Source organism: Coloeus monedula (assembly GCF_965178545.1).
Source record: "Coloeus monedula genome assembly, chromosome: 3".
Taxonomy (NCBI): domain Eukaryota; kingdom Metazoa; phylum Chordata; class Aves; order Passeriformes; family Corvidae; genus Coloeus; species Coloeus monedula.
The window spans coordinates 117,158,173-117,183,897 of record NC_138783.1 but is presented as its reverse complement, the minus strand read 5'-3'; the positions used below and the strand labels follow the sequence as shown (position 1 = coordinate 117,183,897).

The window sequence follows — 25,725 nt, the reverse complement described above, 5'->3', positions numbered from 1 at the left end:
AAATGTTTACCCTTATCACTTCCCATTTTATTTCTCATTGAAGGTATAGCTTCTGGGGAAGCTCTGAAAATAGATAAAGGATTGTTTCCCCTGGTCAGACTCAGGAGTGGCTTTTCTGATGAGCTCACTTGGTTTGGATCCATCAGCAGTGACACTAAATGAGGACACTGCTATAGGTGACATCACAGTTTCCTGGCTTCAACTTTAATAATTTTGTATTCCATGACTTTGTTGGCAGGAATGAGGGGTTGGACTTTGCTGCTCTCACTCTGCATCAGGTGGAAGAAGGAAATGTGTAGATTTGACAGTGTAAATCGGCTTTCTGTGTTTGCCAGGATGCAACTTGTAAATATTTGTAAATTAAAAGAGTGAAAATTCCTCGTTTTGGCAGAAGTCTGGCCTGATTGTGCCTTCAACAAAAATCACTCGATGCATGTGGTCAAAGGACGGCACAAGCAGCTACCTCTGCACAAATATGTTTTAGAAATTGTGCTGGTAATTCTGACATTATCTGATGGCCTCTGCTCATATCTCACTCAGCAGGAGACTCTACCCAAACAGAGAAGTTTAAAATGGGAAATGGACCCATCCAGTGCAGGGGAAACTCTTTAATCCTGGATATCTTCCGTGGGTTTTCAAATCACTGCACTCAGTTCCTCTCGTAATATGGATTGGAAAGGTTTCAGATAACGACAGATCTGATTTTTATCTTCAACTTTGCCAGCCCAAGCAGGCTGAGGGGTTTTGTGCTGCAGTGAAGCCTGGTGATGGCTGAGTGGGAGAGGTGGTCAGAGCCGGAGCAGCAAAGGACACCCCGGAGAGCCTGGGGGTGTGCAGGGGTGAAAATGAGGTGAGGGAAGGGGGGGGGGTCACAGATGGAGAGTGTTGAGACTTAAGATAACAAATCTACATTTGCTGCACTGCACAAATATTGTCTTTTGATCTTGTAGGTGGTTTTGTGAGACATATTTTATTCTTCCACTACCTGCCAACCATTTTGCTGGGAAACACAGTGTTCAGCAAACCTGAAAATACTCCCCACCCTCTGGGATGTCAAGTTCCTTCAGCTGCAATTCTGAGACCTCAGGATGGTTTCAGGGAACAAACAGTAATTTCCTCATTGTCTCACCCAAAGGTGATGCAGATGTTTGAAATCTCGGTGCCTACTGCACAGATCAGGAGCTCTAAACACTTCATCTTGATTGCTCTTCAGTACCACCTACTTCCTGGAAAATTTGGAAGCCTTGCACTTACCACTTCAAATTCCCTGCCAAGTTCCTTTCAGTTTTTTCTTTTTTCCCCCCTGCTCCATTTTTGTCTCACACGTTTATTATATGGTGACAAATGCAGTTTTCTTCTGACACCACATAATAGATGTGTGAAACACACACACATGTTCTAGTAAGAGACTGCTCTTTATTTCCTGGCTCCAGTTGCAAAACATGAGTCAGGGTTGGAAAGGTTGTGCCTCTGTCAGAGCTGTGGAATCCACGTGCTCAAACTTTCCTGGGTTTTGCTGCAGTCGTGGGGAAAAATGGCAAATCTCATTCTTATATTTCTATATTCAGTGTTTTCTCCTCCCCAAGCACATCAAATCTTCATTTCATAATCACCATTCCCTTGTGTTGATTGTATTTACTTATTTCAGGTATTGATGCTGTTATTAACAGGAAAAAACCACCTCCAGCTTCTAAAACACAGATAAAAGTACCCTCCTATAATTCTGGCTTTAATACAAAAAAGAAACATTATTTTAGTGGTGCATTTGCTGCGAATTTCAAGCACTATTTTCTCTGCACCAAGTGATTTCTGCTGTTCTGCTGCATCATTGCAGGTAACAACCACCCAGCATCTCCACAAGACTCCGGTGACACAACATTCCTTGTTTACACATCCCAGCTTCCAGTGTTCTGTGCGCTTCTGTGGGGGCCCCAGTGAAATACAAAATCAAAGATCTTTTGTGAGCTAAACTGGAACAAGCCCCACGTTACAAGTTAAAACAAAAACCAAGCAAAACAAGCATGCAAAAAAAAAAGAGAGAGAGCCGAACACATCATGACTTCCTACAGGATCCAAAGAGGCTTGGAATGCCACAGGGCTGGCAGTTGTTCTGCAGGTACCCAGGGGTGATTGGAAGCAGCAGGACCGTGGTGCTTCCACGTTAATCACAAACTGAGTTTTGCATTGATTTTTTTTTTTTTTTTTTCTTTTTCCTAAGCAATTTTACCCCACAAGGTCCCTGTGGTTGAGCTGCTCCTGCAATAGAATGACAAATAACGGGGTGACATGCTGTGAAAAATTTAGAAAATGAGAGATGCTATCCCATTTTCCAAACAGAGCAGAAACAACACTAATTCCGTTAGGCAAGATGGAACAGACAATTAAACCGGGCATGCTTTTAATTTTGAAGCTCACCAGAGAACGGACGCCTTTTTCAAATGTAACAACTGTGGAAGTGATTCCTTTAAAACGAAGCAAACCCACTGATTTTCCTTGCTAAAATCAAAGCATTTACCTTATACAAAGTATAAGAAATGTTACCTGTTGCCTCCACCATTCCTTCTAGGATTACAACAATTTCTAGCTCCTCTTTGGGCAACTGGGCTTTGGAAATCTCCCAGAAAGGACTCTGCTGGTTAATCTCATGGCTGATGATCAGTGGTGAAACCAAAAAGAGACGATCATCCCCTGTGTAATAACCTACGTTGATATCTGTCTGGTTGAGTGGTATAAATTCCCCCTCCTTTGTCTGTTTGGATTTGATCAACTTGGCTCGTATTGATGCCTCTACAATGTGTGAATTCCTAAGGTCTCCTACTCGGAACATCAGACACAGCTTTCCATCCCGCATGGAAATGACTGCGTTTGTAGAAAAAACCAAGGTTTCTGCCCTCTTCTTGGGTTGGGATATTTTCACAAACATGCAGCCAACCATGAAGGCGTTGACGATAGAACCTAGGACAGACTGCACTAAAAGCAGGATAATTCCCTCGGGACACTTGTCCGTGATGACCCGGTAACCGTACCCAATGGTGGTTTCGGTCTCGATTGAGAATAAAAAGGCTGAGACAAACCCATTGAGGTTGCTGACGCAGGGGGTCCACGTGCTGTCCCCTATGTGATCCATGTCCCCTCGCATGTAGGCAATGAGCCACCAGATCATGCCGAAGAAGAGCCAGGTCACCGTGTAAACCATGACAAAGATCAGCAGGTTGAACCTCCACTTGAGATCCACCAGGGTGGTGAAGATGTCAGTCAAGTACCGGTAAGTCTCTCTGACATTCCCGTGGTGGACGTTGCATTTCCCATCTTTCCGAACGTACCTCTGGATTCTTCTCTTGGCACATTCTTTGCTAATGTTTTTTGGCAGATCCTCTCTAGCTTGTTTGGGCAACTTTGGTTGATGGATAGTGACAGGGCTCTCGATGTCCTGCTCCATTGAGTCTTCTTCCAGGACGTTGGCTGCCATGGAAAACAAACAAACAAGGAAAAGTCGTTATTCCTCTTAGTATTTCTCTAAGTCAATACACAACCTTTTCCTGTGTTAATCGATAAAATTATCATCCCTGTTCTTTGCTAACACAAAAATCAAATGATTCCAGGCACCCTCGTTTTATTGCTACACAGAAATAAAATGAAACCAAACTCTCGTTTCTTATCAGGTCATCCTGTCTACATCCTACCTTATTTAAATTCTTCAAGATGGGTTTAAGCAGATATTCCTTCCCCCCCTCACCCCTATTAGAGTTCAATGAATGAAATTTTTTATGCACCAAAAAAGATCTTATGGAGATAAAAGATATAAATGAGGGAATGGATTGACTTGGGGGTGAGCAGAGAAAATGAGCTATTGTTGAGTTATTCTTTTCCATCAATTGCATTGCTGTGGGGAAAGTATTAAATAAGTAGAAGGAGGTTTTTTATAAAAAAAAAGCCAACAGTTTTTAGAAAGAACCAATCTTCCTCTTGTTGAAGGACAGTTGTAATATCCATCAAGAGCAATTCATGCACACTTCCACAGAAAATCAATGTCTTGCTGATAATGAGACAGGGAATTGTGTGTCCTTCTCCCAGCAACGCAAAACCTATGGTACTTCAGATTTCATTTGAATTCACTGTGCCTGTGGCCTTTACTTCAAGTGTACCTTGTCCTCTAATGATCTGGGCTTTTTTTTCTTAAGTGTCCCAGCCTTTGGAGATAAATAGCTTCATTATGGTTGTGTGCCAGAGAAAAAAAGAGAGTACTGAGGAGGAGAGTAGTTTAATCAAATGTCTTTTGCATGGAGGACATGGTGAGGTCTGGGGTAATTGTTGTTTTTAACCGAAATCTTTTTGTTTTCTGGGGCTTCTTCCTGCAGGAATATCAGCTCTTGAATTCCTAATTCTTTCCCTTCTGGCTAACTGCTGTCATTCTTCTGCCAGACTGTAAAGGGAAAAGTCTTTTGGTGGGTCTGTCCAGGTGCTTGACTCTGCATACAGAATCACAGAATGGTTTGGATTGGAAGGGACCTTAAAGCCCATCCAGTGCCACCCCTGCCATGGGCAGGGACACCTTCCACTGTCCCAGGCTGCTCCAAGCCCCAGTGTCCAGCCTGGCCTTGGGCACTGCCAGGGATCCAGGGGCAGCCCCAGCTGCTCTGGGCACCCTGTGCCAGGGCCTGCCCACCCTCCCAGGGATTTCTTCCCAATATCCCACCTAAAGAGCAGCACTGCTGTGATGTTGAACCAGTCCCTTACAGAGGGTTGCACAAGGGGCTGCTCTCGGTGGGTCAGTGTGGCTCTAGAAGCATTTTTCACTCTTAGAAATGTGTGCTGTGCAGCAGATCCTGTGTGGAGTCTCACAGCACCTGTAGCTTTTTCAAGATGTGCAGGTTCATCCCTGTAGAGAAAGATCACAGACCCTTGTAGAGTTTTAGGGGCGATCGAAATACCCAGGGGGGAAAAAAGGGTTGTAGCCTCGTTGTCTCTCCTCCTGATCTGCTCCTCTTTCAAAGAAAGACTCAAAGCCCTACAGTAGCACAGAAACTGAGAGCAATGCCACGTTACAAGGCTGTGCACCCCATCCCGTGTCACCTTTTCAGTTTGCTGCTCTGTCTCAGGAGAGCATTATCGGGGCTGATGGCAGCTCTGGGAGCTGTGTCACAAGGCCCTCAGTTCTGAAGGAACTCCCCAGCCAGTGACACTGTGCCTGCTTGCATTATCCCTGATGCAGGGTAATGCATGACAAAACACAATCAAAAGGCATTGCAAGGCCCTTGTGAGGCAGACTGAAGCCAAAGCCAGAAAATTTGAAGTTAAGGCTTCCCATTTTATGCTCAACTCTCCGTTGTGCCTAAGGAAATTCCAGTCCACAGGAGTTATCACATCACTGCAGCAACAGAATCCTCAGATAATTATGAACAACCTATGAAGGCTCTGGCTTTTGAAGCTTTATGTTAAACTACTAATGCTGATATAATGGGGTTCATTATCTTTCAGGCATTATGAATAATTTGCTTTCCCCTCCCAGTCAGAGCCCGGCATGGACCCAGAGACCATGAGTGGAAGAGTCCTTTTGGTTTTGAGAATATTCCTTCTTCCTGGCCCTGGTGTTGAAGGGAACCACATCCCAAACCTCCCTGTCTGAGCATCTCTTACCAGAAATTATCCTGGGAGGGGACCCAGGTGCTGATTTTATTCCTGGCAGCAGGAGGAACGTGAAGGGACATCCAGGGCTGCCCTCCCACCACACGGCTCCTGCTTTGCATGCAGAGTTTATTTCCTGTGGAAGTACTTTGAGCAGCAAAGCACCTTTTATTCACACAGCAAAGTTTTACTGATGCTTTCCAAACGTTTTGTGTGGGTTTGTGCATCACAACCAGCCTGACCCGTCTCTCACAGCACGAGGGAAAGGCCACATTTTGTCAAGCGTCCATAGGTTTTGTAGGAGCCAGGAGCTGCTGTCACAATAAGTGGGATCAGGATGTGACACTTCCAAATTGGAAGGGTTTTCCTTAACCTGGAGAGGTTGTAGTTGAGCTAATTCTCATCTGGCTTTGTAAGGGGGCAGCTTTGGACAACCAAACCCAGTGTTTAACCAAAGTCTCTCCCATTACAGCATTTATTTGACACTCTTACAGACATTTCCATCTTCCTGGGGGCATCTGGCTGTTTATAAACTCTCCAGGCTCTTCCCAGTGCTGTTATTTCTCAACTCTCAGTCTCTTAGAGGAAAAATTAAGGTCAAGTTTTTTGTCTTTTTCTCTTTTTTTTTTTGCAAGATGCCCTTTCCTTCTTTCCCTCACCCAATCCTGCTATGAATGAATTCCTTTGTGGAGAGGTTTCTAGATCAGAATCACAGTTTGTTACCCTCTCCTGGACTGAGTTCTCACTCCAGAGTGAACCTTGGGAGCAGCAATTCCTGAAATATCACACACAGATATATCACACAGAAAAATGAGGTTGGAAGAGACCTCCAAGACCTTCGAGTCCAACCCATGCCCTAACACCTCAACTAGACTATGGCACCAAGTGCCATGCCCAGGCTGTTTTTAAACACATCCAGAGATGGTGACTCTACCCCCTCCCTGGGCAGACCATTCCAGTACTTTATCATTCTTTCTGTGAACAACTTTTTCCTAACATCCAACCTCTACCTTCCTTGACGCAGCTGAGACAGTGTCCTCTTGTTCTGTCAGTTGCTGCCTGGTGGAAGAGACCAACCCCTGCCTGTCTGCAGCCTCCTTTCAGGGAGTTGTAGAGAGTGATGAGCTCACCTCTGAATCTCCTTTCCTCCAGGCTAAACAATCCCAGTTCCCTCAATTGTTCCTCACAGGGCTTGTGTTCCAAGCCCCTCACCAACCTTGTTGCCCTCCTCTGGACACACTCAAGCATCTCATCATCTTCCTGAACTGAGGGGCCCAGAACTGGACACAGCACTTGAGGGGTGGCCTCACCAGTGCCCAGTACAGGGGAAGAATCACCTTCCTGCTCCTGCTGGCCACACAGTTCCTAATGCAGGCCAGGATGCCATTGGCCTTCTTGGCCACCTGGGCACACTGCTGGTTCATGTTCAGTCACTGTTGACCAGCACCCCCAGGTCCCTTTCTGCCCGGACACTGTCCAGCCACACCGTCCCCAGCTTGTAACGTTGTTGGGGATTTTTGTGGCCAAAATGCAGAACTTGGCACTTAGACTTATTAAACTTCATCCTGTTGGACTCTGCCCATCCATCCAATCGATCCAAGTCTCTCTGCAGAGCCCTCCTTCCTTCCAATAGATCGACACAAGCTCCCAGCTTAGTGTCATCTGCAAATTCACTAATGAAAGACTCAATAAGTGATCCAAAGATTATGCATCTGTGTGTTTCCATGGAAATGCTTGATGAATAAGTTTTAAACACATGGCAGGATCCCTGTTCACCACTGAGGCTGAGGCACAGCCACATACTGTCAGTGCCTTTGCCACAAAATAACTAATTATATTTTTACTTGGTATCAACCCAATTAACTTCTGCTGTTTATTCCATCCAATTTTCCTATTGGTTACATAATGGCTGTCATGGATCCAGGAACAGGGGAGTGAGTAGCAGCAGCCTCACTTGAGAGCTATTTTTGCTCTCTCTGTTTTTCTTCCTGACAAAAATATATACATATTATTAATCTGCACTGAAAAAGAGAAAAAAAGGTGTTTCTGAACTCTTCCTCCTCTCCCAGTAAACATTATGTTTGTTTGAACACAACAGCCAGGTAACGAGCCAATTTAAGGGATTCTGTTCAAAGGATCTGCTTTGGTTACTCTCTTAGGCAAAACCTACAAGACATAGGAGATTTCAGTGATTTGTTTAATTTCCCAGAAAATGACAAGGAGTTCTCCTAAATAAGTCCCTGAATAGTTCACTTGTGTCCTGGCTGTGGCCAATTTAGCAAATTAAGTGTGCCTAGGCCTATTATTTAGCGTGGAGGGTAAGGAGGGTGCAGCCCACACTTGGATTATTGAACTCCAATTGTTTTCCAGGCAGGTTAGTGTCGTACAATCTGCCAAACAGGAATAATCTGTGTCCTGAAATGGAGCCAGGAATTGTGTGTCCTCAGTTCTGCACTGGTCCAAACCATGCCAAGGGCTTTTCTAGAAATTTCACCCTGCAGGGGGTTGTGTGCCAGTGCTCAGAACATTTTATTTTCCAGTAAAATTGCAGCAAATGTTGTTGTCATGTTCTTGTCTACTCCAAAGCAGCACTGGAAAGGCACAATCCCGTTCTTCCATGCACATATTTTTATTTAGAGCCTGTAGAACAACACGAAACCAGTGTCAACAACAAAAGAGCTGTGCAGGACATGCTCTCTCTCTTTGAGGCTGAGAATGTAACACATCAATATAACCCTTAAGCAATCATTTTTTCATCAAAAATGTGATTTTTGGCGTATTTTGGTAGATCTTGTTGTGCTGCTGTGCAAACGCAAAGCAAAAGGAGGAATGTAAAGGGCCTGCTTGTCCAATTTAAGTACTGGAAGCCTATTTTGGTTGTGTATGATCTGTAAAACAATGAGGAGTTTCAACAAAGAATCTTGCAAATTATAACTGACCTTTCTGTAACAGAAGCTGACTCAGAAAGTTCTGTGGATGTTCCACTGTAATTTAGTGATTTTAACTCTTGTAACACAGTTGTGAACACTTCGTGTGCAGATTCATTGAAAACGCCCTGATTTCCAAAATCATTTACAATCTAAAAATCGCTCTCATGGGCTTTGCTGCATGTAGACAGATGTGTTGAGCAGACACTGCCATTCCTGTCTGCATTCCCCACTTCCTGCTGGGGTGAGGGCCACTTTTAAGTGAAGCAGATGTTCTCATCTCTAAGGTCCAAGTTTGACTTTTGGGAAGCCTTGAGTGTTTCCCCTCTCGTTTGCTGTGCTCCCAAACCTCCCTGGCACTGCATCCAGCTGTGGAGTATTTGGCAGTACCTGGTGGCTGTTTGGGTTCCCTCTGTGGGGTTGTTGGGCTTTGCACGGTACAAGGAATTTCTTGTAGCCTTCAACACCCTAAATCCAGGTAATTCTGTTTCTCCTCTTGCTGGCAATGGAAGAAGTCAGAGTAGGGAAGCAGAGATTTTGGAATGCTTTGCCTCATCTGTGGCTGGTTTTTGTTTCAGAGCTCTGCAAAATCTCCTTTGTGATGAGCACAGAGGGGCACAGGAACACAGGAATTCTGGGAATAGAGGGGGATTTGTCTGTGGGATGAGCCCAGCCAGATAATCCACACTGCAAGGAGCCATCATCACTCCCAGATATGAGGAGAAAGAGTCTTGTTTAGAGAAAAAAGTGGAGCCTTTTATGATCAGCTAGCAACTCTAAGCAGTCATTATCACAGAACACGGATCCTTTTTCCTGAAAAAGAAAGGAATTAGGATCTGGTCCTGCACTGTTGAAATCAATGCAAGATTGTCTATTCACTCAGCTGGAAGCATTGCTAGGCCTCGCTTTGAGAGGTTGGAGTGCTCAATAAACACTGACTTGGCAAATCTCTTCAGGACCCAAATTACTTCTTTGCACCCATGGAATCATAAATCTAATTTCAGAGGGAGCATGCGTGTGACTGAGGTTTATTTCAGCAGCAGCTTTCACTAAAAAGAACATGAGATGAGATATATTTATGATTAGAAAATAGACTGTAGAGATGATACTTTGTTTTTTCACATTACCTGCTTCATCACTGCCTTCCAATCCAACTTGATAAAAATAATGTTCTACTATTTTCATTTCTTTTAAGCCTGTACAGCTGCAAGAAATCAGTCTGAGTAACACTTTGTGTCTCTGCAGCACAAACATTTCCATTCACTTCTGATTCTTGGCCCTTTTATTGTGGAGGGTGGAAAATGAAGCTGGTAACTGAAATTTAAAAACACGACTCCATTTTTGGTAGTCATTTGACCTTGTAGTTTTTGTCTTGGATTCTAACCAACTTCATTGCAGTATTTACCACTGAAGGCTCCAGAATGCTGTTTTTACATCTGCTTTGCTAAATTTATCTTCATTTGAATCACGGGGAAGCCAAACAGCCCTGGCTTGGCAACGTTTATGGGGCAATGTGAAAAGGCTGCACGTTGTGAACCTGCAAAGATGTGCAGACACAGTTCATTATAAACATCTTCAGCCTTTCATGAGGCTGTGGGTCCCAAACTGGATGATGAAACTTGTTTGCTACCTGAAGTCTGAGCTCTTGGAGTCAGTGTTTATTCAGAGCCATCTCTACTGCAAATGCCTGGCACTGAACACAGATCTCTGGAATAAGGAGACATTTCCTGTCTGATTAGTCTTTTACCAGGTCTTTGGCTCCCAGAAAAGCTTAAGCTGGAGCTTCAGATCGGGTATTTCTGTGTCCAGGGCCAGGTTGGACAGGGTTTGGAGCAACCTGGTCTAGGGGAAGGTTCCCTGCCCATGGAACTGGATGATCTTTAAGGCCCCTACCAACCCAAACCATTCTGTGATTCCATGATTCCGTAATGTCCTTGTCCTATCCACAACCACTCCAGAAATCAGCCTCCTCAGAGCCCTGTTTCATCTGAGAAGGTGACAAGGCAGAGAAAAAGCATTTTTTACACTTGAAAAACGCTTAATATTGTCAGTGCTGCTGCCAGCAAGGCAGCAAGGGCAGCAGCAGAGACAGCCCAGGTGTCCCAACCTGAACTGTGCCACCCAGCAACACCAGAGCTGGGCTCTTCTCTGGTATCTCCATGTGCCAAACGAGTGCCAGGTGCTGCCAGAGGGCTAACAGGGATCACTGAGCATGGTGCTGACAGGCCTCAGCAGCTGCAAATCCTGGCCACACATTTGCCTCCTGGTGCCTCTAAGTCAGACGTGTTCCCTGACTTGCTGCAAGGTGTCCTTGTCTGATGTGACCCCTGAGACTTCTTTTTCCAGTTACTCAACCCCAGTTATTCCTGCCAGTTGCTATCACATGTCCAGGTACCAAAATTTTTGTACTATTGCACTATTTCTTCAGAGGTATACTAAGAACCAAGCTTTTCTTCTCTGTGGGGTGTACCAGGAAAAGGAGAAAGCATGAAAGACCTGTATTGACCTTATTGTTACCAGCTTTAAACTGTGTTTATATGCTTTAACTGCTAAAAATAATCAATCAATTAATTCAAAATCTGCTTAAATCAGTGAATATTCTGGGTTGCAAGGAACCTCTAAAGGTTTCAATGCGCTGCTCAACACAGAACCAACTTCCATGGAGTGCCCAGGGAGGTTTGGAGTGCCCATCCCTGGAGGTGTCCAAGGAAGGCCTGGATGTGGCACTCAGTGCTCTGGGCTGGGGACAAGGTGGGCATTGGGCACAGCTGGGATTTCTTGGAGGCCTTTTCTAACCTCAGGGATTCTGATTCTCTGAAAATTGGGTTACTCTGCTCTGGGTCGAGGTTGGGAGTGTCCACAGCCTCTCTGGGCCCTGTCTCAGCACTTTCTCTCTCACATTGAGGACTTCTTTTTGCTTTGTTTGCATCCTGTTGGAATTCCCTTCCCTGCATCTTGTGTCCATCGCTCTTTGTTCTTCCCTCTGCACCTCTGAGAAAGGAGGACTTCATCTTCAATTCAGCTTCTTTTTCAAATCTGAGCTCAGCCTTCCAGAGAAGTTGAGGGCTGGTTAAATCCTGATTCTTCCATGTATTCTCTTTACTGATTACATGGAAAAAGAGTATTCCCGACTTTTGTGAGACGAGATTCTCCAGATTTTTTCCCCATTAAAATTTTCCCAGATGAAAACTCTGGGAACAAAAATGAGCTGATCAGCTGAGCTATTTTGTGTAGATAATTCTGACCCAAATATTTCATATGGATAAGCCTGACTCATTTAATTCTGCACTTGTGATATCTCTGATACCTGGGGTGTTCTCCTGGTTGTTTCTGGAAGTGTAAATAGGAGTTTGGCTGCCCTGTCCAGTGGTGATTGCACTGCTAATTTAGCAAACTGATTGTTTTGGCTTTGGCCCAATTAGTGCTCTGAGAAAATACCTGGGAAGGGTTTGGGAGACAGGATGTGCTCCCATTCAGCAGCATGGATGAGACTGAATCAGATTTGGCTTTTTTCACTCTTATCTGCCAACACCATTCCACCTTTGCTCCCTCAGACACCTCCACAGGCTCCCATCCCACCCCTGCTTAAAGCAACACAAACCCCTGGTCTGCAACACAGACCTCACCTTGTTCCAGAGAAATTGAAGAGGAAAAAGGTCACTATTAATAAACAAGTTATGCCCTAAACCCAAGAGAAAGTCCCCACAAGACGCAGGGCCAGGTGCTCTGCAGCAGGGCATCCTGTACTGCTTGGTCTCAAGGCTGCAGAACAATTCCTGTTTTTTTTTTAACATTGGAGATGGAGTCAGCTTGCTGGTGGGGCTGGTGCATGTTCCAGCACGGGAAAAGCTTGGAAATCAAGGCAGGCAGCTTGTCAAAGTCTGTCTGTCCAGTTAGCTCCTGAGAGAGGAGAGAAATGCACTCTCTCAGAAGAGCTGTTGTCACCCATTTTCATGCTGGCAGGAAAAGGCAGCCCCTCTCTCCTTGCTGTTTCCTATCCCAACTCAGTTCCTGTCCTTTTTTCCCTCCCCTCCCTGAAGTCAGGGTGTTTTCACTTGAATCTTCATCCTTGGCATAGCCAAATTCAGTATTTTCCTGCATTGCTGAACAACCTTGAGGCAGCCTTGTGCCTGAATATTCATAGAGCTCCTTGGGCAGGTGCTGGAACCACCTTGACTGCTGCACAACACACTCCGACAGCTTCTTTGCTTTGATCAATGAACTCTCATAAATATAAGGCAGAGGAATGATGGAGAGGAATATTTTTGGTCAGAAGGAAGGACTTGATTCAATCAAGATGCTGAAGCAGTCAAGTGAAACCCATAACTTATGCAATGGTCTAAGGCTGCAGAGCAAGGCCAAGAGCTTCTAGCACTTTCCTACCAGGAGCAGAAGACTTCATATGATGGTAGAGAGCTTGGATCTGATCAATTTAAGGTGAGAGGATCCCAGATGACTTTGAGAGTGTTCACTTTTGCTCTGCAAAACATTGTTTGCACTGAATTACCTTTCCCTAGGTCAGGGTGGTCACTGGCTGGGGAAAGCTCCGGCGTTGGCGCCCTGGGTCGGGTGTGGGTTTGCTACGATGCAAAGCAAATATTTACACACTCCTGACTGTACTTTGACACTGATTTTGCAGCTTCCTTGGGCAGCAAAATTTTGGGAGAACAGCACAAATCCCACTGGTAAAGAGATGTGTTTGGGTTATGAAGAACTGTCAATTGCTCGGGGTTTTTTTCCCCAAAAATTATGAACTACAGGGGACAGAATGACTTTGAAGCACAGATATGTGATTCCTCCTGCCTTCCAATTCTTGAAAGAAAAATGAAAAAATGCCAGAAACTTCCCTCCTGAAATGATTTTCTTTTCCTCACTCAGTTTCCATCCAGACTTGCTGCCCCCAGGTCACAGATGTTGCCCAAGCATATTGGTTTTCTTGCTGCTATTACTGTTGCACAAAGCTAAAGAAGGGGTTGAAAAGACTGGAAAAATTGAAACAGGCAGAAATTATAATTATTTTTTTTAATCTGGTAATGGAGATTTCTTTCTTGACAACTTCCCTGCAGTCAAAGGAGGATTTTGATGGCTTTTGCTTCTCTATCAGGTGAGCTTCTATTTCCTGCTCCTCCTTTACAAAAATCATGCAGGATTTTAATTTTTATGCACTTGAGGAGAAAAACTACTGAAATGCTTCACATGGATGCCAGGGAAACAACATTTCTGTGGCTGCTGCTGTCCCTCTTGGTGGTGACTTGGTGGATGTGCACAGATTTCTGCTGGTTAAGTGTTGGCTCATTTGGCCTAAGATACAAACCCAAACTCTGGCATCCAAATGTTGCCTCAAATAATATCTCAGGGGCCAGGCAATTACCCCTCTTAAAATGAGTTTATCTCAACAGCTCTCATGTTCTTTCCATGCTGTTCCTTCTCCATTTTTGCAGGTGATACTGGGATTTTGGCTGCTTTCTTTAAGCTAAATAATTAGGCCATCACTGCCTTCATCCCTTTTCCCTGCCAAAAAAAGTCACAGTGAAATACAAAGACCTTGTTTCTTGCTGATGATTTCCCCTTTTGTGCAGTTTATAGACTGAAGGAAAAAAAAAAAAACAACAAACTGAGAAATCAGGCTGGAAGTGGCATTTAGAAAAAAGAAATTTTTTAAAACCTCCTTAATTTCAGCTGAGTCAATGTTTTGTTTCAGGCTGTGGTGTTTTGATAATCTGGAACTGGTAAGTTCAGAAAGGTACTTTAGCAATGTTTCCTAAGGAAATGAGCCTTATCCATCACCCTGTCTGGCCTCCTCTGAATCACTTTGAAACTGTGGTTGGTATTTAGGCTTTTAGATCTCTTTCAGATCTTCAGTGAAATTTTGGAGCCCTCAGAAATACTAAATTCCTACCAAAGTCATGAAAACAGGCTGAGTTAACCACACCGTTGGACGCCAAGAAATCCATCTCTATAAGAGCGAGCTACAAGAAATGTTTCTTTTGTTTCCATAAATGCTGCTGCTCCCAAAGCTCCAGTCAAATATTTTTTTCAACTCACTATTCCACTCCATGTCCCTGTGAAGTCTCTTCAAAAGGAGAAACCCCTGCTCCTGCTTTGTGTACTTGAATTTTCCAGGCTGCATCTGCCTGATCCTCATTTTCCATACAGGGACTTCCACCTTCAACAACAGCTCAGTTTAGGTCAGACTTTGGGGCTTTGTCCACAAAACAATTGGAGTGCAAGAAAATAAAGCTGGCTCAACTCGTGCTTTTTATTTTTAAGTAAAAGGTTGAGTAAACATATGTTTGGTTTCAATCCAGATTTTTGCTTACTTTTGTTTAATCTGAATGAAAAACCTCATATTTTTTCTGCAATGAGCATCAGCTCCACAGGATTTTATACCCATTTTACACACAAGAAGTTGTTCAAAGATGTATTCAGGCAGGGACTATGTCAGACCCAACAAGAGTAGAAATAGAAGTTAAAACCACCAAAAAAAAAAAAAAATCTTTCCATGCTAACAAATAGCAACATTTTGTCTTGAAATAAGCAATTCAGTGGTGTCTAAATTGCCATTTACTCTGCTAGTTCACTTAAGCTACATAATAAAGTAAATAGGTCTATAAATTTGTTTGAAAAAATCTCAAAGGAGTTGCTGTGAAATTGCTATAATTGCTCTAATTGCCATTATCTTTTTCTATACGGATATAAGCAGAGAAAAAAAAAGAATTAGAAGCAAGGAAACATTTTTTGTAAATTGAATTTGATTTGACCAACAGCATTTTCCAAAATATTTTATAAGGGAAAATACATTGAATTTCAGGCTTTCAAAAAGGTGCTATTTTGGGTGCAAAATGCTGAAGTTTTGGTACTTTTAACAACAGTTTCATAATTCAGATTTGCACTTCTTTTTCACAGTAATATTTTACCCAACTTTAGGAAACAAAGTTGTTCAGAAGGACTAAATAAACTCAAAATGGAGGGATTATATGAAAAACTCTGTAATCCCTATTTTGGGTGAAGTAGGGATTTTCTGCTTGTTTTTCTTACTTTGCTAAAAAGTATAAAAGACTTTTTGATTGCCCTTGATTTTTCCTGTAGGTTTTTCTAATCTGGCTAAAAATAATCCATCATTCCCCAGGATTTTTCCATGCACGAGTCACCAGTTTCCTCTCTAAAAATAAGGTCCTTTGAGGGCTAACTGAAACCATTTGGAAAAAGTAGAAAGACTTGGCAGTGCTGGACTCTCCCGTTATCCCAGATTGCAACATCCAATTTCTTGCATCTATCTGAGGGAGTCTTGATGGCCTTTGATTCTGGGTGGCTGAATGGAGAGTTTAACATAAAAATGAAGTGATATTGTGGTATTATGTTTTATTTCTGTGGATGGATCTCACCAGAACAGGCGGCACTGGTGTTATTTTTTTTAAAGAACTGAGATTTTTGATGGTACATTCAGCCTGTAAAGCCCATCCACCCTTACTGGAGCTGGCAAAGCTCAGCAGCAGCACAAATAATTCAAAGCTTTCATAGCCTTCAGATCTTGAGAGAAAAAGGGGAGTTTCTGCTCTTTCCATCTCTCCTGAGATGTGTAGGGAAAGTGAAATGAGGGAGCTGCCTTTTAGGGATGTGGCCATGGACAGCAGAAATACAGATTGGTCTTGTTAGAGCTGCTACGTGAGACAAGGAATTAGTGCTGCACTAAAATGTGAATTTCGTGTCTTTCTTAGACAGGTACAGACTCACTTAAAGAAGTAGTTGGTAAAGGAGCTGACCTTTCAATGAGAAAACAGTAACAAAAGTATTGAGCCCACAGAGGGCAGCTTTTGATAAATGAATCGACTGGTAACGAGAACACGCTTCTTGTGCATCCAAACCCAAAATTAAATGGAGAACTGAGGTGGTAAAAATAGACATTGGCTGCTTCAGAGCAGCTTTCAGTGCATGAAATAAGGTTTGAACATTTGCAAACAAATTAGCCTGTGTGTTGGGAAGGTTTCCGGTTTTCTTCTTTTTAAAGATTACTCACTAGACCATTTTTTGATAACCCAAAGGCCCATCCATGAGGTGGAGGCCAGTGGCACAAGGGAAATGCTTTGCCAGGAATGATCACAGAATCCCAGAATCTCTGAGGCTGGAAAAGACTTCCAAGGACATCAAGTCCCAGCTGTGCTCGATGCCCACCTTGTCCCCAGCCCAGAGCACTGAGTGCCGCGTCCAGGCCTTCCTGGGACACCTCCAGGGATGGGCACTCCAAACCTCCCTGGGCAGCCCCTGCCAAGGCCTGGCCACCCTTTTGAGGAAGAAATTCCTCCTGGCATTCCACCTGAAAGGACTGATGGGGTTTTCTGCCCTCTCTGGTGCCCAAGCACCATGAGAGCCCACCTGACTGGTGTGAAGGTGGGACTGGCAGCTTTGTAGACACTCAGACTTTCTCAATATGGACAAGTTGCAAGTGAGGTCTTCTAGATGAGACCATGTTCCATGGCAGAAGGGCACCTGGTGTGATTTTTAGTGACATGGCAAAAGCTTTAAAGGGCCTTCCCTGGAGGTCTAGTTGTGCTGTCCTGGTGTGCATTGAAGCATCAGAGGCCATGGATGTGTGGGAAAGAAATGAGGATGTTGGAATGTCCAAGATCTAGGGGAATGGTGGGCTGAGTGAAATATTTGGGATTGGCATGTGTGTATTTTAGCAGGGAGAAAGTGAAGAGAAGCAGCTGGTGAGGAAGGAGGAAGGAGGAAGGAAAAAGGAAGAAGGAAGGAAAAATGAAGGAGGAAGGAGGAAGGAAGAAGGAAGAAGGAGGAAGGAGGAAGGAAGAAGGAAGGAGGAAGGAAAAATGAAGGAGGAAGGAGGAAGGAAGAAGGAGGAAGGAAAAAGGAAGAAGGAGGAAGGAGGAAGGAAAAAGGAAGGAAGAAGGAGGAAGGAGGAAGGAAAAATGAAGGAGGAAGGAAGGAGGAAGAAGGAGGAAGGAGGAAGGAAAAAGGAAGAAGGAAGGAGGAAGGAAAAATGAAGGAGGAAGGAGGAAGGAAGAAGGAGGAAGGAAAAAGGAAGAAGGAGGAAGGAGGAAGGAAAAAGGAAGAAGGAAGGAGGAAGGAAGAAGAAAAAAGGAGGAAGGAGGAAGGAAGGAGGCACTACAGCAACAGAGAGAAGGGACTGTATTTGTACTTGAGGGGTGACAGGAAAGAATTTGCAGGATCCAGCCTTGTGTGAGTTTGTTCACAGGGTGAGATATTTCTGTTTAATTCCTTTTAAATCTGGTGGCAAAACAGCCTCTTATCTTTGAGCTGTAACTTCCTTCTCTTTGTCCAGGATGAAGTTTTCCAGGCCAGGTTGGATGGAGCTTGGAGCAACCCAGTCTAGAGGAACAGGCCATCAAACAGATGCTAAGGAAAGCCTGGAATATTCAGCCTAAAGAGGGTGAAGGCCAAAAGGGTTGACATGGGTGGAGAATGGAAAATCCCATAGATCTCACACAACGAATTAGGTTTTAAAACAGCTGAATTTTTTTGGTTTTAAAATAAATAAGTTTTCCTTTAACAGCAGGTCGTGGCTTCCAAAGCTTGTTGTCCCTGGGAGGATGTGGATTTGGATAATATCAGGGAATCTAGAAGTTTGGCAAACCCACTGAATCCCAGAATGGCCTGGGTTGCAAGGGAATTTAAAGCTCCTCCAGTGCCACCCCTGCCATGGGCAGGGACACCTTCTACTGTCCCAGGCTGCTCCAAGCCCCAATGTCCAGCCTGGCCTTGGGCACTGCCAGGGATCCAGGGGCAGCCCCAGCTGCTCTGGGCACCCTGTGCCAGGGCCTGCCCACCCTCCCAGGGAACAATTTAATCCTAATATCCGATCTAACCCTGACCTCATTTGGCTTAAAGCATAGAAAAGGTCTTTGAATAGACAGGGTTAGACCCTCCAAGGGCTCTAATGCCAAGTTACACAGGAATAAGTGGGAAATAGACCCCCAGGCTCATGTGCTCCCCTGTCAGGGCATGGGAGAGCACTTTTTACATTTTTTTATATTTTTCCAGCTGTCCAATACACACATTTCTCTTTTTGAAGCCGTGGACACGTTCTCTGAGGCTCACAGGGGGTCCATAAGGAGTGGACAGAAGCTAAGAAAGATATTTTGCCTCTCTTCTGAGAGAATGTTGTTCATGTAAATACTGTGATCAGTTGGCATCAGAGATGATTTGGCCCTAATTCTGTGCTAAAAAAACAATTTCTGAGTTCAAATATAGAGTCTTACATTTATTTTTTTCCTAGCATTGCTAGTTTCCAAGGAGATCTAACCATGTAGATTGTCTGCAAAGGTGGTAATTAGCCAGCAACGAACAAGATGGACACAAAGAACTTATTGGCAAAAATCAAAATTTCCCAGCAGTTCTATCAGAGCATTCTGATCAGTTCTTTTCAGACATCCTAATTTGCCTCACACCATGGTTTTGTAAACAACTGGCTTTCAGATCAGTGCTTGAGCAGAAAAATGGAAAATGTCCTCAGATGGATGCAGATGGGATTTTTTTTTTTCATGATCTCTGGCTATTAAAAATAAGATCCAACAAATTCTACTGCCTATAAATAATAACTGTTGGGGTTTATAGCCCAGGGCTCAGAAAAAATGACAAAGGGAGGAGCAAAGTCCGTGTATAAAACATGTTCCCCTTTTTATGCAAGACAGACTTGGAGTGAGAAATCTTTGTTTCACCTTTGGAGTAAAGCAAAGAGAGGAATTGAACTTGGGCTGTCTTTTCTACTTGACAGGAGTGAGGAAGGGTGAAGGAGAGGTAGGAACGGTCTTTACTCTCACTGACTCTCTTGGGAATATCACCTGAATTTCTTTATTAATCTAACCGGCCAATATAACACTATTTCACTATATAATACCTATATTTTCCTCCTTAGAAAAGGTGCTGTTTAGTTGAAAAATATTTACCTAGTTTAATGAAAACATACAGATTTTAAGCTAGAATATTATGTTCAGCAAATAAACCATTTTCTGTTAAATTTCCTCAGTCTCTGTCACAGTGTAACTTTCAGGAACATCTGGAGTCATGCTAAAGGAGAAGCTTTAGAAAATAAGTCCTTCACAATATCAATAGTGGAAGGGTCAGTGTGGCTGAGAGTTACCTGGACACAGCCTGTGTGGAGAAAAGTGGGAAACCTTCCAGTTTATAGCAGGATTGTCCCTTTGGGAAGTTGGAGTGAGGCGGGGTTGCTCTCTTCCGCCGTGTCCCAAGGGAAAGGAGGAGAGGAAATGGCCTCAAATTGCACCAGGGGAGGTTCAGATTGGAGATTATAAAAAAACCAATTTCCCTGGAAGAGTGGTGAGGCCTTGGGATGAGGTGCCCAGGGAGTGCTGGAGTCACTGTCTCTGGGAGTGCTCAGGAGGAGTCTGGATGTGGCCCTTGGGGACAGGCTTTGGGGTGCTGCTGGTGCTGCTGGGGTGGCACTGGGTGATCCTGAAGGGCTCTTGATGACTCTGTGATTCTGTGATCATTATTATGATTTTCAAAGGGCCTGGATGAAGTTTTCGACCTTGTTTCTGACTTTCACACCTCCATGTATCCCAAAATGGATCTCCTTTGCGTTAACAAATGGATATTTATTTCCATCTACACAGAATATGTGGGAGTCATGTGTGAAATGAATAGTGAGGACCTGAGGTGTGTGGAACACAAAACAAGGAATGTGCATTCAGGAGGAGTGGGGGAGATGCACAGAAACCTCTCTTTTTCTTTTTTTTTCTGTATACAAACACAATTTTTTTCCATTGGATACTGAGCTCTGAAATGGTGACTAAACCCTTTATTTTGGGGCTGTTACTCCTCCTCCAGCTTGTGAGACTGGTATTTTGTACTGTACATGGAGCTGCATCAGAGACATTTTTATCTGATGCTTCCTCGAGCCGGCAACAGGGAGCAGCAGCAGAACAAACATTTCCCTCTGGCTGCTGGACACAGCCCCGGATCTACTGTTTCCCTCTGAAGCCCAAGAAGGCAGTGAGTTTGTAAATCAGGATTTGTGTTGGAAGCTCAAATGATCAGCAGCACCAAAGTGAAGTGGAGAAAGCATTATTTTATATAATCACAGCCTCCATCAGTGGAGGGGGTTGGAGGGAGAGAGTAGGATTTACCTGCTCACATTCATAGCGCTGGGAAGGTGGCCTGGATAGAGAGGCTTTTCCCTCTCTTTACACTTCTGCTAGCGTTGGAATAAAAAAGATACCAGCCTAAGAACTTTCTGTGGATTGTTATGTAATAAAATATTGGGCTCCTCACATTTCTCATTCTTGTACATGTACAAGGACTCTAAAGAGAGCTTCAGCAGACGGTCCCCAACAAGATTCTCTGAGTTTTGATAAATTTGGGATCGAGAACAAAGAGAATTCCTGCTGCATGGGCATCTAGGCCTTCCAGGGTCTCAGAGATTGCCTCTAAAAGAGAGAGTCACTTATGGACCTTCAGAGTTGCAGGATGGGCCAGGCTGGAAGGGACCACAGAGGGTCACTGGTGCCACCTCCCTGCTCCAGCAGGGCCATCCCAGAGCACAGGGCACAGGGCTGTGTCCAGATGGCTCTGGAATGTCCCCAGGGAGGAGAGCCCAGAGCCTCTGTGGCCAATCTGCTCAGGGCTGGCCCTGCCCAGGGCAGCAGTTCTGCCTCCTGTGCAGGGCAATTGCCGGGCTCAGGCCCTGCCCGTGGCTCTGGGGCCGCTGCTGGGCCCCGGAGCAGAGCCCGGGCCCTGCCCTGAGCCCTCCCTGCAGCCAGGGACACCCAGGGCTGAGGGCCCCTCTCAGCTGGGGCTCCTCTCGAGGCTGAGCAGCCCCGGCTCCCTCAGCCTGTGCTGGGCACGGAGCTGCTCCAGGCCCTTCCTCAGCTGCGCAGCCTCCGCCGGCCCCGCTCCAGGAGCTCCCTGGCCCTGCTGGGCTGAGGAGCCAGAGCTGGGCACGGCACCCCAGAGGTGCCCCCAGGGCTGGGCACAGGGGCAGGATAACCCTGACCTGCTGGGAATGCTCTTCCCAGTGCACCCCAGGACACCACAGATAAAGGAAACGTGTAACAAGCCACGATGGGTGTTATTTGTGTGGGTATCAAAGAAGCGGCAACCGTGTTTGTAAGTTAATCTTAAATTTGGGTTTGATCCACACAAGGAGCTGATGGCCTGACCTGCCACACATCTGCCCCCAGGGCACGGCACCTTCCCTCTGTAATGTGTTTATTATCTCTGTCTTCTTACACAGAGCAACATCTCCAAGCCATGAAGAACAGCTGATGGGATAAATGTCCACCAGTTACAACTGATTTCAGCGCTGACCCGAGCAGGCAATCTGACCTCAGTGCCATTCACACGGAAATGGAGTACAAGCTCCTATTGCAGGATGGGATTGCTAAATGGGAAACCTCTTGTTTTTCATCTGTGATCACTTTAACAAATTGCCTGACTCGCTGGCTTTCGCCTTCTTTCTCCTGCAGTTACCTTGATTATTTGCTTTTACGTTCAGCATTAGTATGACGTGTCTGGTAAAGCTTCCCTGTGGAATCAATGAATGAATCAATCAAATCCTCACTCACCCTGCTCATCCTCTCAGTCCAGTTTGAGTGTGCTGGTGTTATTTGGTCCAGACAAAATTAAAAACAGGAGCTAAAACCTGCAGCTGGGTGCACTGGTGTGTTTGTAGGAGGCAGAAATATATAATATTATCTCCACATTGGTAGGGGAAAAACAGTGTTCAGTGTTGTTCACAAAATTCTCCCTCTCTATGGCAGGCTGAACACATTTAATCTTCTGTGGTGTTATCCCAGGAACATTAATGCAAATAAAGCTGGCCTGGAATTTAGTCTAAGGGAAGTAATGGCTTAGTCAGGAGTGGCAGAGTGACATTTCAGGGCCATACTATGCCGTGCATCAGATCCAGCAATTTTAAAAGACCTTTTTGACCTTTTGATTAAAAAGACTCCCAGCACTTGTTCTTCCACACCTCCTCATAAAGCTGTCACTGTTTTCAGTCCTTCTGTTGTGTTCTCTTCCTGCTTAAAATAAAATGAAACTGTTGGCCTCTGGTCAAGTGACTTGGAGCTGGAAAACCAGCGTGTATCCATAGGAGTGCCCACCTACACTGTTTTCCTATGGAAAGCCAGGACCAGTGGACAAACAGGGGACTGGAATTCTGTCCATGGCATCTCTGGGCCCAGTATTGGCTTCATATCCAGTTTTACTTGGTCAGGTGCTCAACCTGTCAGGTCCAAAGCACAGGATGAGCTTGCCCTGGAGACTTTGGATTCTTGGCAACCTGTGTAGTATCATAGAATGTTCTGAACTGGAAGGGACCCACAGGGATCATCCAGTCCCACCCCTGGCCCTGCCCAGCCCCCCCAGCAATCCCAGCCTGGGCATCCCTGGCAGCGCTGTCCAAACGCTCCTGGAGCTCTGGCAGCCTCGGGGCCGTGCCCATTCCCTGGGGAGCCTGGGCAGTGCCCAGCAGCCTCTGGGGGAAGAACCTTTCCCTGCTCTCAGCCTGAGCCTGCCCTGGCCCAGCTCCAGCTGCTCCCTGGGTGCTGTCCCTGGTCACTGGAGGTGAGGCTTTTGTCCAAGTGGCCATTGCTGAAGTGGCCTGGTGCTTTCACAGAGGGCTCAGAGAGGATCAGAGGAAAAAAAAAAAATAAAAGCTGTCTCTGTAATGTGGTAAAATCCAGGCCAAATTATTTAACAGAATCCCAGAAACTCTGAGGCTGGAAAAGCCCTCCCAGCCCATTGAGTCCAAGCTGTGCCCAATCCCCACCTTGTCCCCAGCACTGAGTGCCACGTCCAGGCCTTCCTTGGACACCTCCAGGGATGGGCACTCCAAACCTCCCTGGGCAGCTCCTGCCAATTTCCTACGGCTCAGGCTGTGCCAAGCTCCCTGCTGGGGAGGTATCGGGGTGCTGGTGAGAATTGCTGGGCTCTCTGTGCCTCCTAATTCCAAGCAGTGTCTGCACAGGGCAGAGAGAGCTGCCAAGGAGGAGGTGTGGGAAGCTGCTGCACCAGCTGCTTCCATACAGGGGGGTCCCATGGTGGGGGCACTCAGGGGGAGACAATTTTCCACTGAGGGAGCTGGGAAAGGGGCTCAGCCTGGAGCAGAGGAGGCTCAGGGGGGACCTCACTGCTCCCCACAAGTCCCTGCCAGGAGGGGCAGTGAGGGGGAGGGGGGGGGGTCAGTGAAAGTGAAAGGATGAGAGGAAATGGCCTTAAATTGCTCCAGGGGAGGGGCAGATTGGAGATTAGAAAAAGCATTTTCAGTGAAGGAGCAGTCAGGCCTTGGGATGAGGTGCCCAGGGAGTGCTGGAGTCACTGTCTCTGGGAGTGCTCAGGAGGAGTCTGGATGTGGCCCTTGGGGACAGGCTTTGGGGTGCTGCTGGTGCTGCTGGGGTGAGGGTGAGACTGGATGATTTTGCCTCTCTCCAAAGACTGAGCAGAAACATCCAATTAGTTCCATGGTGGAAAACCAAAGGGAAATATGACTGAGGAAAGATAACCTTCTTTTGGTGTAAATACTCTGATATTCTAAGGAGAACACAAATTTACAACATGTAGAAATTAAAAATCCTATTCCTACTATGGAGACAAGTAAAAAGATCCCACTTCTGGCTCTCCTAAATCCATCACTGTGCCCTGAACCCCAAGGTTTTTCCTATTGCAGTGGTATTCCTCAGGAGCTGTTTCAGTTGCCTTTGCTCCAGTTTAAAAGTTTCTTTCAGAATGGAACCCTTGGGGTGCATCTTCCAGATTGGGATCTGTAACATCCTGACCAATTTTTAAAAACTACATAAATGCAACATATTCCCTCATTTTTTTTATGGCCATGCTGATATTTAGCTTTTAATAAATCCACTTCCTGCTAGCTGCAAATTCCAAAGAAAATTCTCCTATGGAAAGGGACATTAGGAGGATTGCAAGCATTTAATTTTTCTCCTGACCCTTGCAAACACCAGTATGAAAGGAGTGTGATGATCACTCTGTTGACAAGGGGTATAATTAGCATTTGCTTACACTTCATAGTTCCTGCTCTGGGTGAAGTGGTGGATGGATGACAATCCTTTGGAATGGAAAAGAGAGGCTTTGGAAGAGGAGAGAACCTGTTATTGTAAATGAGGGAATTTAAAGAGGGCAAAAGCATAAGTAGAGTTTAATAGATGTAGGAAATAATAACAGTTCCAGTTGCAGTGGAATAAAGCAGCAAAGAAGATTTAGGCTGTGTGTCAGGATTTGGTTTTTATTTCTTTTCTCTAGGCTTTTCATCCTCAGTAACTTCTCTGTCTAAACTAAAACAGGAATACAGTGATGTCCTGGTTGCTCTGGGATGTCTCTGAATGTAAAATCCAATTTTGATGTTCTGTCTTTTTTGGCTTTTTTTTTTAGAGCTCCTTCTAAATTTTAGGGCTTCATAGCACAGGGTTTGTTACAAAAATGGTGGAAATCAATACCATTGTAATATCTTGTTTTCTCAGGTTGAAGTTAAACCTTCAGCACCAAGAAAGACAATCTGAAGGTTTTGTGCAGGAAGTGTTCAGGAAGAACATTTTGGTTCCATCTCTGTGTTTTCCACTCTGCCTTCCAAGAATCTCTTTTCTGTCAGATCTCTTGAGCTCTTCCCCCATTTGTGGAGCTGGTAAGTGGAAAATGAAGGTGCAGCTGAGCAGCAGACGATCTGTCCTGTGAGGTGGTTTTTGTTCAGCAAGGAATTAAAGTTCATCCCAAATAATTTACTTAATAATTATTTATTTTTGCCACCTTAAATAGAATTTTTTAAATATTGCTTTGATTACACTGTTCTGTCTTGTAATAGCAGATTTAGCTTTTATGCTGCGTAGTAAATAAATCTGATGGAGTTCCCTTTGTCTAATCATTTGCCATAGCAAACAATTAATTTTTATATAAATACACCCGATATGCTGTCATTAAAACCTGAGGGACAAAGCTGTAAAACTCAAAACAATGGGAAAGTTTGGAGAATGTTTTGGGAATACTCTCCCACATCCAGTCCAGCTCACTCAGCCCAGCTTTCCTGACAGGGATGTTCGAATCTTTTGCCTCTTGGTGAAGCCTGTCCTGACAAATATCTGCCGGGTCCTTTTATTTAAAGAATTATTTCTTTTACCTTTAACAATCTTCAGCCTCAGGATGCTGTTTAGGAAAAACCCCAATCCTA

The 25,725-nt window shown here is 44.8% G+C and overlaps 1 protein-coding gene across 1 annotated transcript in view; it reads right to left on the bottom strand.

Annotated features, from left to right (window-relative positions):
• KCNJ6 (potassium inwardly rectifying channel subfamily J member 6) overlaps positions 1-25,725 on the bottom strand; it is a gene marked incomplete at both ends in the record, with an annotated part of 99,273 nt that overhangs the window by 29,137 nt on the left and 44,411 nt on the right. Inside the window, one exon of the mRNA XM_082277862.1 lies at positions 2,542-3,462. Coding sequence (XP_082133988.1) covers positions 2,542-3,462 — 921 coding nt within the window. The remainder of the gene's footprint in view (positions 1-2,541; positions 3,463-25,725) is intronic.